Source organism: Trematomus bernacchii, unplaced genomic scaffold (genome assembly GCF_902827165.1).
Source record: "Trematomus bernacchii unplaced genomic scaffold, fTreBer1.1, whole genome shotgun sequence".
Lineage (NCBI taxonomy): Eukaryota > Metazoa > Chordata > Actinopteri > Perciformes > Nototheniidae > Trematomus > Trematomus bernacchii.
Genome location: NW_022987564.1, coordinates 13,468,035 through 13,481,375, shown reverse-complemented (window position 1 = coordinate 13,481,375; position 13,341 = coordinate 13,468,035). Strand labels below are relative to the sequence as shown.

The 13,341-nt window shown below is 40.5% G+C and overlaps 1 protein-coding gene across 1 annotated transcript in view; it reads right to left on the bottom strand.

Moving 5' to 3' along the window:
• med30 (mediator complex subunit 30) overlaps positions 1-10,221 on the bottom strand; it is a 34,439-nt gene extending 24,218 nt beyond the window's left edge. Inside the window, 5 exon segments of the mRNA XM_034125387.1 lie at positions 180-221; positions 223-288; positions 6,444-6,602; positions 8,821-9,085; positions 10,137-10,221. Coding sequence (XP_033981278.1) covers positions 180-221; positions 223-288; positions 6,444-6,602; positions 8,821-9,000 — 447 coding nt within the window. The 5' untranslated portion in view covers positions 9,001-9,085; positions 10,137-10,221.
• Positions 10,222-13,341: the final 3,120 nt, after the last annotated feature.

The following is a 13,341-nucleotide window of genomic DNA, read 5'->3' as shown; positions in this document are numbered from 1 at the left end:
TTTCCGAGGTGAGCTTAAACTTCACTTATCTGAAACAACATCATGTTAAGCTATGATAGAAATCTTGCGATCTCTTTTTATTTTTATCAGCCCCTACGTTTTTCATTTACTTACCGCAAGCTGGGAATAAATCCTGTAACCCATACAGTGTTGTGCTTTTGAGAAACAGAACACAATACCTTGTTGACCTCCAGGATTTCTCTCCTCTCCTCGGTGGGGGGGGCGGCTCTGGCCGGCCGAGCGATCCTCGTGTTTGGAGTTGTCATCCTCCACAAAGGGTATCAGTTGCTGGAAGAGAGACAGCAAACAACAATCCGGCTATATTATTGACTGTAAAACAATACGACTGCAAGAGGATCACTTCGGAAAAGCTGACAACTGATTTGGATTGGGTTTCTCAATTACAGTAGTACAGCATCTACACTGTAAAATCATAGCGGTTTTACTTTAGTGGCAGTCAACTTCATTTCAAGAAAGGTTGTGAAGGACTGTATGTCTTCCTCCCTTCTCTTCTTCTGCCATGATGCATTTAAAAGCATGGTGCTGCAGATACACATATTCCCTATATGCTCGTTGAGTGCATTTATAGGTCAGAGCTATGTGCGTATGAGAAAGCTCGGCCTGTAACTGCTATCCTGCACTGAAGGCTTCCCTGTGCTGTCTGATAACCTCGTCTCCATGAAGTGAGGTGAAAATGGGGATTCTGTGTAAGCTCTTGAACACAGGCTGAGTCTCAGCCGTCTCTCTTCAACGTGGAGAGAGACAGTAGAGAGAACGAGTGGGAGATTAATTCATTTTTAAACGCTGTGTGTGCTTGACCTTCTTTGCTTGACACTACAGCGAGGCTGATGTGCGTGAACCTTCAGGCGAGTCGGCGTTCCTGAGAGCTGGCAGGGTCACCGCCTGCTGCTTTACATCATACTGCCCCCCAGTGGGCGCTTCAGACAGAAGGAGACTGCAGACACATCAAGTCATGCGTGGATGACTTGAGAACACACTGTTCCTGGGCAATCGTACCTAAAGGACATCAAAAGTCTTACACTAAGAATGTGTGATTGATGATAAGCTTGATGATCTTTGTGGAGCTGCTGAATGGACACAAAGTGTAAATGGAGATAAATGTCTGCGCTATTGTGCAGAGTTTCCAGGAAATGTAGCGTATCAGTTATGTTGACATAAAGTCAATTTTATAGTTTAACACTCTCAAAATGTTCAGACCTATGGCGCCACTTTTAAGAGGGTTTCTAATAAAGCTGCAAAAACATATTCAGTAGTTTATTAGACTGGAAGCAATGAGTTCCTGTTGCAAGGACAGAATAACATCTCCAAAGTTTCCTCTCCAAACAAATACTATCATACCAGACAAGATCACAAACACAGATTAGGTGGGAAACACTCCAAAAAACTAGAAGCCAATAAAAACTGCCGTATACTCTGAAAACACACCTTGCTTCAATGATGACTTGGCAAGATGGTGATCTAAATCATGCCAAGTTTCTGATATTATTCTGCCTTTCTACATGGTTTGACCTGAGGTTGTGCAGCTGGAGAGGAGGCCCTGCGGACACTAGACGATGATTTGAGAAAGCTGCTCAGTCTGGAAGTAATGACTGACTGGTGTTTGAGTAAGGCTGGAGCCGGCCAACGTCAAGAATAACATGGAGTTAAAAAAAATGAAAGCAGAGGGAGAGAGATGAAGACAAACTGATGAAATGTGAGGAAAGGACTGTAGGATGATGGGCAGGAGAGCAGGGAGACGGGTGGAAACAAGAGCAAGAGAAAAAAAACACAAACAGAGAAAAGAGGGTAAGAAGTACAACGACAGAAAGATGTCAACATCTGGATAACTTTCTGTGCTCTTGTCAGTTTCCAGGCCGAGGTTCATGCCAAACTGCAACTCCAACTGAAGGTTGGAGAGAGAAAAGACAGCAAAGACATGTGCGGGACATTATATCAGACAAACTATGAGCTTGTCTCTGGCTCGGGGAAACTTAAAGTAGGAAAAGCAGAACGTCTTTATGTGGATAATTTCAGATCGAAGCCAATGACATATTGAATTTGAAATGCAGCGGGCTGATTTGGCAGCTTCTGAGGGGAAAATGAAATATGCTGATTAGGGTGGGAAACACAAATGGAGAGTGTATTATTGTGTGTCTGTATGTGTGTGCATGTGTGTGTGTTTGTGCTTGTGTGAGTCATAACCCCTGCCTCTTCCACAGAAAGATGGATGTGGTGTCCTGCCTGACAGAGAAGAATGGGCTAATGAAGTTCTCCATGTTGCCTGGCTGAGGCAAAACGAAAAGGGTAGACGACAAACTGAAAAAAAAATAACAACAAAATTGCGGGGTAAGAGGAGAGGGAAATGAAAAAGCGTGGCTGAACAGAAAGGAAATGACAGAGGGGAGGAACACTTGCATGACACAGAAAATGGAACGGCCGAAGAGAGAGCTGGAGAGGAAGAGAGTGAAACAAAGCCAACATTAATAAATAGATTCAAAACAAGAACGAGAAAAAGAGGGAGAAATAAGGAAATGAGGAGAGCCAATATATTAGAGGAAAAAAATAGAAAGAAGAAGTAAAAAAGGGTTATTGGAAGAGGGAAAAAGGGATGCAGAGAGTGTGAGAGTTTGGGAAAAAGATGAAGAAAAAGCTGCAACGGGGCAGCGAAAAAACGACAGTTGGAAAGAAAAAGGGGAAAGCGCTGACGTGTGCATTTGCTCCAGCTGTTCATTAAACGGGTCTGTTGCTAATTAGGCTGCGATGAGGTCACACTGCCTGAGTCATTGATTCCACTTCCTGTTTCGGGCAGCCAATAGTGAGCGGCTGTCAGGCAGGCACCTGAATTCTGCGGGATGATAAATGGCGTGCATGCCGGAGCCAAAATCAACAACCCAGACATACACGGTGAGCTGAGCTATTGGCTGGTCAGCCCCGGGGCGGGCCTCAGCCTGGAGGGGAAATGAATAAACATTTAAATAAGGTGAAAATAAGAAGGGGAAAATAGCGAGGTGGAGTAATGAGTCAATGCGGTTTTACACCATTACAGCAAAGAAACATGTCAAAATGGGCCTTTTAAAGGTCCCCTATTATACTGTTTTTCATCAATATATTATAGGTCTCAGATATATACAAAACATGTCTCTGTTGGTGTTGGCTCTAAATACCAAACAGATCATACATTGTAGCATCCCATGAACCCCTCTGTTTCAGCCCTGTTTCAAAAGTACTGATTAGGAGGAGTTTCAGGTGATAAGGTGTGGGGGGGGGGGGGTTACCTTGGTTGGTTATTGGCTAATGGTTACACAAGCCAAAAAATCATTATGACATCATAAAGTGGCCAAATTCTGATCAGCTCATTTTCAGACAGGTTTTTATATAAATGGATCAGGACAAAAAGTGAGCGAATCTTTTTTCCTGAAACTTTCAGAATCTCTTTACACATGTTTATGTATAAAAGACATGAAAAAGTGGATTTTGCATAACAGGTGGCCTTTAAAGGCTTTGATTTAGAGGCGAAACTGCAAAAGAGGGTCACTCTCAACAACCAGTGGATGGACCATAAGAAATGCTTCAGAGCGGTTGTATTATTCAATGTGGATAATGTCCATGATGGCAAGCATCACAAATGTGTTCCAATTTAAGAACAGTCTCCTCCCACATCCTCCTTTATCCTCAGTAGGAGTCTGGTGAGGGAGATTAGCTCCGAGCCAATCTGCAGAAATTGGGAAGGGACTGCCGCAGTAATAAATCCAATCAAACACTGGTGGATAGCCTCGCTGTAGCCCTGCATGGACCCTAACAGTGCATGAGCCTATGTGTGTTTGTGACATGTTACAGTGGGCCACATGCATGTCTACATGGTGTATATGAAGTTGGGTGGGTCACAATAGTGTGCATGCATGTGTATTTCTGTGTGTCTGAGCAGGCAGGCAGAAAGGAGTGTGTTTGAGCTCAAGTGCTGCTGTTCCTGAAGGTGGATGGCGACCGTAACCAGCGGTAAAGAGACCCTGGAGACTCACCTGAAGCGACCAATGAATCTGCTGCGAGCGGAGAAAAGAGACAGACCTAGAGGGAGTAGGTTAGATAAGAGTCCCCCTGGGTGTGTGTGTGTGTGTATGTATGTGTATGTGTATGTGTATGTGTATGTGTATGTGTGTGTGTATGTGTGTGTGTGTGTGTGTATAGGGGGAGGGGAGGGGGATGCAGTAACTATGGCCTACTTCCTTTAAACTAACACCTTCCTAATTTAGCAGGCAGTTTGTGTGAAAAGCTGGGCTATATGAGGCAGTGGCTGAAAGCAAGCACACCAAACAAAAACCCTGACAAGCTTATACAGCACGACTCAACGTTTTTCGCATCTGGAAGGATCAATCAATCACGTCTAAATAAAAGTTCCAGCACTACGCAACAGCAATTGCAACCACATCCAGTAAGAACTAAGTGCAGTAGGTGTATGCATCAAAACTCGATTCAAGGTTATGTGAGGTAGGATTCAAATCCAACTTATCTAACCACCAGAAGTTACATTTAAATAACTTTATGTTATACAGCATGTTCTCTGCCTGTCTGGTATTGTCCTCGCTGAGCATGAACCTCGTTAACTGTCAGATCAAAGTTTTATTTGTTGACTCTGTCTGTTCTTGATACTATATTAATATTATTCTGCTAAACTATTAACAGGACATGGACAGTTTGCTCTGCCAAACTACCCTGTTAAAACAAATCAATTCAGTTACAATCAAAGCTTGTAATTAAATGTCAATTAAAATAAAAGGGGGTCAATATCCTTATAAAATCACAATTTATTTTAAGGTAAAAACCCCAATAAGATCAAATAAATATATTCCCTAATTCTATGTTATTGCAATATTATATTTCATTTTGCCTTTCCAATTTAAATAAATACAATGGAGTGAAACAAAGACAAACATTACTTCAAATAGAGGGTAACATGTTTCAAGCTAATAGTTTAGCTGGTTACCGTATGAAGCGCATGGAGAGAGGGGGGGAACTGCAGGATGAGGTACTTTCAAATTCTGGCTTTTCTTTTTTTTGCCTTTTTCTATTAAAAAAGGACTAACCAGAGGCCTGTACTACGAAGCTGGATTTTCGCTTAGCCGGCTAACTTCAGGGAAATCTCGGGCTTTCCGGTCCTACGACGCTGGTTCTCTTTTTAGCGGGCTAGATTTCCATGGTAACTTATGCTGAGCGGCAAACCTGCTCCGGAGCAGGTTAGGTGGCAGGCTAAGAGATCAACTCAGTGAAAGCACCGCCTGCTGACCAATCAGAGCTCAGTGTGCGGAGTTTAAAGCGAGTCATATTACAGGATAGAGGAAATACAGAAAAACTGCCGTTGCAGGAACGACGGCCGGCAAAAATCAACTGACTGTGTGAACGTGAACGTGAACATTAATAGAATATCCCCTCCCATCTTCAGAGCAATCTGACTATTATAATATTAGCGTTAAGAAAGCTTACTTAAATATCTGCCACGACATAAGTAACCGGACATTAAGTACAGTCCGCGGCACTGTGAGTGCAGACGTCGATGTGTCCCATTATCATTCATATCATATCACATCATAATGTATCATATATTTCCTTATTTGAGTCAGCTTCTTGAGCCGTATCTGGCCGTGCAACACTCACAGTGTCACATAGCCTACTGTATGCAGAAGTATTATTTTAAGCAACACATTAAGTTGACGAAACACTCGAGTCAAATTCTCCTAATTAAAGTCAGATCCACTCGTGTCTTGGACGGGGCAGTGATTTCATAAACCTGTTAATGTACGCATTCAAACACTTTTTCTTTTACCAGCTGTATTCACCTTGCAGGTGCAGCTATGTGGCTTTTATTCTGGATAAAGTGTTTAAGTCATGGATGTTTAAAGTTTAACTTCTTAATATTTGACTAATATTAAAGTTCACTTTTCATTCAGGAAGTATGATGCTGCGCTGTCAGTACGCTTGTCCATGTTTGAGATTGGTCGAATGCTCCAAATACCACCCCTTTCATGTGAACGTGCACCTAACTAGATAGGACACGGCTGGCTTGAGCGATCCACTTGATAACCAGCGTCGTAGTACAGTTTAGCCAGAGCGCGTATGTTTTGGATTGGGCCAACCGGCTAACTCAAACATATCCAGGTTAGGTTGAACCAGCTTCGTAGTACAGGCCTCTGGTGTACCATTTGAATCACAATATGCTCAAAGTTTATAATGGCTTTTTTGCCCAATGCTGCCTAACCAAGCCTAAAGAGCAAAACATTAGCACAACAAAAACAACTGACATTAAACATGATTCTTTGACTTTAGAACTCTCAATAACACTTCAGTATCCAAAATATTACCTGTATTCAAACTGGCAACATACAATTGCCATCTAATCAAATCGATATGAGAAAATTAGGTCAAATGTTACCAGTGTCTCAATGTCTCACCTCTGGAGGAATAGATTCCATTCCGGCACAGTTTTCGTTGCATTTGTCGTAGACGAGGCGCAGCTTGCGGAACAGCACAGAGAGCATCCGGAGATGTTCCTGGAGCTTCCCCAGCCGGTCCTGGTGAGTGTTGGGTTGGTAAGTGACTCCATTAGGCAGCTGAGGATCACCACAGAGGAAAACGTTGTGTTAAGCAAAGCACAACCCTACAATTTAGCTTGAGCTAATAAAAAGAAACAGTCATTGATCCCTCCTGACTGCCAAATGCACTTCCAATCCTCTGTTGTTCCCCTAACTGGTAATATCTCATTAGAAGCAGTGTACTTATGCAGGGAAGATGAACGTTCACTGAATGAAAATACGTTTATTCTTACATTGTGTTTATGCAACATTACATTTTTTACATTTTATGTTACTTGTTAGACGCTTTTATCCAAAGCGACTTACATACTCAATACTGTGGACAATCCCCACAGGAGCAATTTGGGGTGAAGTGTCTTGCCCAGAGACACAACGACATGCTGACTGCAGTGGGGTTTGAACCTGTGACCCCCTGATCCGAACACATGCGCACAACCCACTACGCCACATGCCGCAAAAATATGGTAAGTGGTTTTCATAATAAAAATAAAATCACGCAAACAACTCAGCTACATCAAATACTAAATGCTTTAGTTGATAAACTTTAAAATGTTTTACTAAGTCTCATACTGAGGCGGCATCATTGTCTTCTGACTACAACGGGTGTTAAAGAAAAACAAGACAAGCCTTTGGGGCAACACTGTCTGATTATAAACACCCTACATAACATGAAACAAGCCTGCCTTCAGGGCAAGCAAAGAGAAGACAGAGTCAGAGAAACAGCAGGGAGACAGACTGACAGAGGGAGAGAGGCAGGGAAGAGAAGAGAAATGAAGAATTTTAGTATAAAGGCAACCTGCGATCAGAAAAAGTCACAACAATGCTGTTTGTGTATTCTGTGGCGGAGGCGAGCTTGTTGGCCCGTCTCTGATTTTAACAAGGTTAAGGAGGAGCGCGCACATCCATGACGAACTCATGCTGACCTCGCCTTCAGGACACCGTCAGAGCTGAACTACATGTGAACTGATAAAAAATACTTCCATTATCCTGAATATAATACCCAAAAGGTCCAATAGCTTAATTTTTTAATGTCATTCTTGCTACTTTCCACCATTCCAAAAGATACGTATCTCTAACAACGTATGAATATATGCAACGTAAAGTTAGTTTGTGGCCTTGATTGTGGATCTTTATATAAAATAGCACTTTCTACATTCTGACAATATAAATATAAAGTACTGTAGTACTCCTTCAACCAAGAGAAATCACTGAATACCAAAGAGAAAAAACTCTTGTTTAGCTAGTGTGGATTTCCTATCTTAAGTTGACAACACTGGTCAAACAACTCTACTGTTATGCATTGCTCAGCCAACATTTTTATTACAAATATCTGGCTTCAATGAATATGTATTGGATGCCGTTAAACTCTGAAGCCCTCATCATCAGGCTCTCAACTTATTACTAACGTGTTATTTGTGACAGTGATCATGTTTTAGTAAATCATTAATACTAAGAAAATTAGACCTATTTTTTTATCCTTCGCCAAAATACATTTTGTAACTGCCAAAATGAAAGGCTGCTATTGTGAATAAGAATGTATTATTAATGACATCCCTGGTAGAATAGAGGTTGTAAAAATTACAATAATGTGTTCTTTCTTCAAGCAATTTAAATCTGAGCCTGAGCAGAATTCTGCATGTATACGCTTCTGATTTTAATTTCTTCTAAATTACACATAATTTGGACTTCTTTGCTTATTTAACAATCCATATAAGGACCAAATTACAAGAAATTGATACTCTCTTCTGTCCCATAAATCCACTTGGGAGCTGATCCCAAGTTTACAAAGAGCTGATTAAGCTTCTGGCGGTTTGGCTGTACTGATGTCTCGCCTTTGTAAACAGCTTTCCTTTTACTATTCACTCTGCGTGCACTGACTTGTTTTATAATCCTGCATCCAAACACATCAAAGAATTGCCTTCCTGAATGACAGCTGTTTTGTTATTTGCATAATAGCGCTTTGCTATTAACCATAAGACCTATTATTATGTTTACTGTTTTGCTTTTTGTGATTACATTCTGCTGTTTAATATTTTATGTTAACAGTGTGTCACCATGTTTCTGTTTTTACTTCTCTCATGCTATTGCAATAAGGGCATTAAGGGTTTTGTAAGGGTTTTGAAGCTTTGGCAGAAAAAGGCAAATAACATGAAAGGCAGAAGGAGAGCAAATTGTGATCTGAAGGGGGGCTGTAACCACATTTGACAGGAATTCAAGCAAAGTGAGAGAGAGAGACCTGCATGTTCCTGAGGAGCTGGAAGATCTCCATGGTCCTGAGGACAATGTCTTGGACCGTCTCCTGCCCAATGCGACACAGCGAGGCCGTGTTGACATCCCGTGCTGCCTGGGCCTGCTGCTGCAGCTGGGGCGGCGGGGGCTGCCCGCCAAAAGGCGACACTAGCGGAGGGGTTGTCATAGAGCAGGTGAAGATCCTGGTGGAGGATCTAGGTCCAGGTGAGGTTACCTGTCAGGCTATTCCACACCTCCACACCATTACATGCCTACATGAAGGGTTTAACACAGGGGAAGAAGAGGAGAATGCAGATGAGGAGGGAGAAAGTAGAAGATGAGTCACAGAATTCACTGTCCTTAATATGAGATGAGTGTCTAAAATGAAAATAGAAGTCACATAATAAATTGTCTTTTTCACAGGGGAATTTTTGCCCCTGAAGTTAGAAATGTGGATGCATTTACATAAACAACCACACTTTATTTGTTTTACGGGCAAATATCTGAATAACGTGGCAACTGCCCCAATTAATGTATAATGATAGTGGCATCATTTAGCTTGTATAGACAAGTTGAAGTTCATTATTTTCATAATGACAACAATTAGAGAGTATCAGTTCTTGGCAATGAAGAGGCTAACTTATTTCTCAGGCTCTTTCCAACAATGATCATACAATATGCATAGAAAAACATGTAAAAAGAAAAATATTAATAAATACAGCAAACGTTAAATATAGGGGTAATGTATAAAATAATATGAATTTGCCGTCAACAGACACTAAATTCGAATTAATCAACTGTTATGCAAGTAGTTAAAGTATACAAAATATATAAACAAAGACAGAGCTGTAAATCAGACATAGCCTAATGGTATAGTTAATTATGTTTAACATAATTTACACTCAGGAAATGCAGTAGGCTACATCTCTCAAGTGTAACAGCTGTCACAAATCATTAAAAACGATGCGCTGTCTAGCTAAACAGATTCAACACTGACAAAGTCTCTGAGCTAACGATATAGCCGGAAATATAAGTTATGTAGCGGGGTTTCAGAAACAGTTAAGCGTGCCTTTACATCAGTACTGTCTGTTATATGTTGTCAGTACCACACCCAAAGCATTCAGTGTGATAACGGGATAATTAGCTACCATGTTAACGTGGAGTGGTTGACAGCAAAGCTAAGTGGACAGTCACTCTACACACGGCACTTCAGCTCGGTTTCTTTCTGTGTGTCGTTTGACTATCCCGGCACGACGTGAAACTCAACTCCGCAGTGAGTTTTCATATTTATTTCATAGCACATAAGACAACGTGTAATGTTACCTGTGTGGTGATAATGTATCTGTTTTGTTGACATGTCAAGTTCCCTGCTCTGCTCCTAGGATTTTCAGCTACATCAAATATCGCGAGAATACCACCTAAAACGATGGTTACGGTAAATAATGAAGTAGAAGTGCCACTTGAAAAAATGATTTTAGTTAGTAATGATTTTTTTAATAAAATAATATATTACAATCTCTAGAAACTGAAATATAATATTCCTTCAGGTTGAAGTGAAACCATGTTTATCTTTGAAATTGACCCCCTTCCTTCAAATATTTCAAATTAATGACAACGTTTCGGTAAAGCAAGGCGCACAGCAGATTGTGCAGGCTGCATAGGGTAACAGCGCCATGTGCTGGTCTACTCTTCTATAACAGCCAAGTCACACACATCTGCCTTCTTCATACCTCAGGCCAATTTACGCCACATGATTGCTTCTCATGGGTCATTATCACTTTTTTAGTTTAAGGCTTAATTCAAAATCCTCCCGGGTACGTTGTCTGCTCTCTAGCCTTTATATAAATAAATCATTCAATGCATCCATCCATCCATCCATGTATTGCATAAAGTATAGCTGTGCTTGGATTAATTTGTGAGCCATCCGAATTCAAATTAATTTGAAATACAAGAGGTGTCAGAAATAGACTGTACAAGGCTGCTTCCTCAGCATGTGCTCTGCCATGCAGCAGAATTACTGCTCTGACTCACAGAGCCTGCAAATAAGAGCTTTACAAGGGAAAAGGAAAGGTTTGCCTTTAGGCCTGAGTGGGGCAGAAAAGTAGACTAGTCAGCCTATTACTTCATTTACATTATTTATTCTAATTTGGGGCTGTATTTCAACTTCTTCTATCTGGAACATATATTCGGTAATAACAACCGTTGTTAATTGTTCTCTTTCTCTAAAAAAAAACACCCTATCTGCAATATGCAAAACTGATACAGTATGAAAGCAATGTTTTTAGTTCACTTGACTGCCCACAACTTCTTAATTGCATAAGTGCTGGTTAGGATGAATGAGCGTTACAATCTGCATCTGTCGTATACAGCCTGACCAACTGAGGCATGCCACTTGGGAATGAGTTTCCCCATAATCATCCAGCCTGTCTTCTTATTGTGCTTAATTGGGACGAGAGAGTATGGAGAGTGAGTGGGGGCCGGTTGTGAGATGAATATCCCAGTTGTGAGAAACATTTGTTTTTGTTTTAAATCTATCATTCAAGTTCATTCACACATCATATTCATATTACAGAATAGACAAGACAAATTAGTGTGTGAGTGAGTGTGTTGATCACATCAAGGCAAGCTGACGAAAAACAATTCCAATTTCATTTATATATAGTATAAAACAAAATGTAGACCACATCATTTTTCTGTACATTCTAAAACTTTAATCAAAGACCTATGTTCATCACAAGGCGTGTTATCAAGGTGATAAACCCTTGTGCAAAATGCTTGACACCATGTGCCGCTGCATGTTTTTAAGGCTTCTTGAATATAAAAACATGTCATACAACACAAATTACCTTGAAACTGATGGCACTGCATTGTATCATTAATGCTGAAAGGGCTTGGACCTTGAACATAAAAAAGGGCGAGACCGACACTGACAGAGGGGAGAACGACAGATTAAGTGGTTGGGAATGGAGGACGGAAAGCAAATAGGAGAGCGTAGAAAAATGGTTGGAGAGGAAGCAACAGGGAGCAAAGAACAAAAAGAAATGGAAAGATAACACCCCTTGTGATGAAACTGTATTATAATTATTAGCTGAGGGGGTATCAGGACTAAAACAGGATTATCTAGCCACCTAGTGCATTACTCCTGCTTTAATTAAATACACACTGATCTGGTCCCTGCAGGGCTAAGTTCAGAGGGAGACAGAAGGGAGTACAATGGTCTGCTCTGAAGGCAGCGGCATGTAAAGCCCATTCAACTGCTTAGAGCAAATTTCACTTTACAAAGTCTCTAGGAGAGGATTAGTATGGCTGAAGGTATGAGAAACACGGATAAACGGCATGAATGGGATGTAACAGGGAGAACAGGGGCTGGTGTGCATACATACTTTATAAATATGTACAGTACAGGCACTTGCTATTCACTGAGGGCCGTGGCTTACTGTGTCAGTTAGAGCAGGTTGTTGTTGGTTGGATGGACAGCTCCTTCTGCTTACATGTCCAAGTGTCCTTGAGCAAGACACTTCCCAAATTGAGAGCACCTTTCATGGTAGCTTGCTTGCATGTGAATGAGAGTGATTTACCTTTGACTTAAATCTATTTAATATCTGTGTAAAAAGCCTACACATTCGCTCCGTACTTGTTCTCAATACGTATGTCAGTGATTTGAATGAAGCACTTTCTTATACCAAAACACATCAATATAAAGTACAGTATGTAAACAAACAAAAAAGTTCTTACAAGAGGAGATACAAGAGTTAACATTGTGTGTTATGAGGATTAACACCAACTCAAATATGTTAAATGAAAGAATACCCTAATGTGGATAGAATGAATACAAATAAATAAAAGCAGGTATGCAATTTGTAAACTGTAAAAAAATAAAAAATAAAAGTCTTACATTCAGGATTGAAGACAAATTACAAAAGTAACATGTAGTTATGTAAAATATAAGTAAAAGTATGGCTTGGGGATAATAGGCCATTTAGGCATTTAAATGTCTGAATCTTATTTATGAAACATTAACCAAAGCTGGCAATGAAGTTATTGTATCTTTAAATACTGCCAGATATGGGTTTATACCCTTATATAAATTGATCATTTGATTTATCCGTAAGACTTTTTTCTGAAAAGCAGCTCCAGCTCTCACAAAAATAAGTACAAAATTATATTTAAGTGGCAAAGTGGTTGCATAGAAGTATAAAGCAACATAAAAAAGGAAAATGTTAAGTACAAGTACCTCAATATTGTACAAAGCATTGCTCAAGTCAATGAACTGTATAATTATCTACCACTGCTTAATGGCAGATATTTTCGAAATAAAAGACCCAAACGAGGTGTAAACACTTGAGTGTCAGAAACATGTGAAAGGACCCTTGTACACCAAAATGGCCGACTTTGTACAGCATACAATTTGGTTTTAGGGTCAAAAAGGTGGGGGACTGTAAACAGGGAACAACCTCAAGACCTTGGGACAATGCATCCATGTGCTAGCTTGTTGCCCAGCAACAGAGGAGTTGGTGTTTGCAGTGAT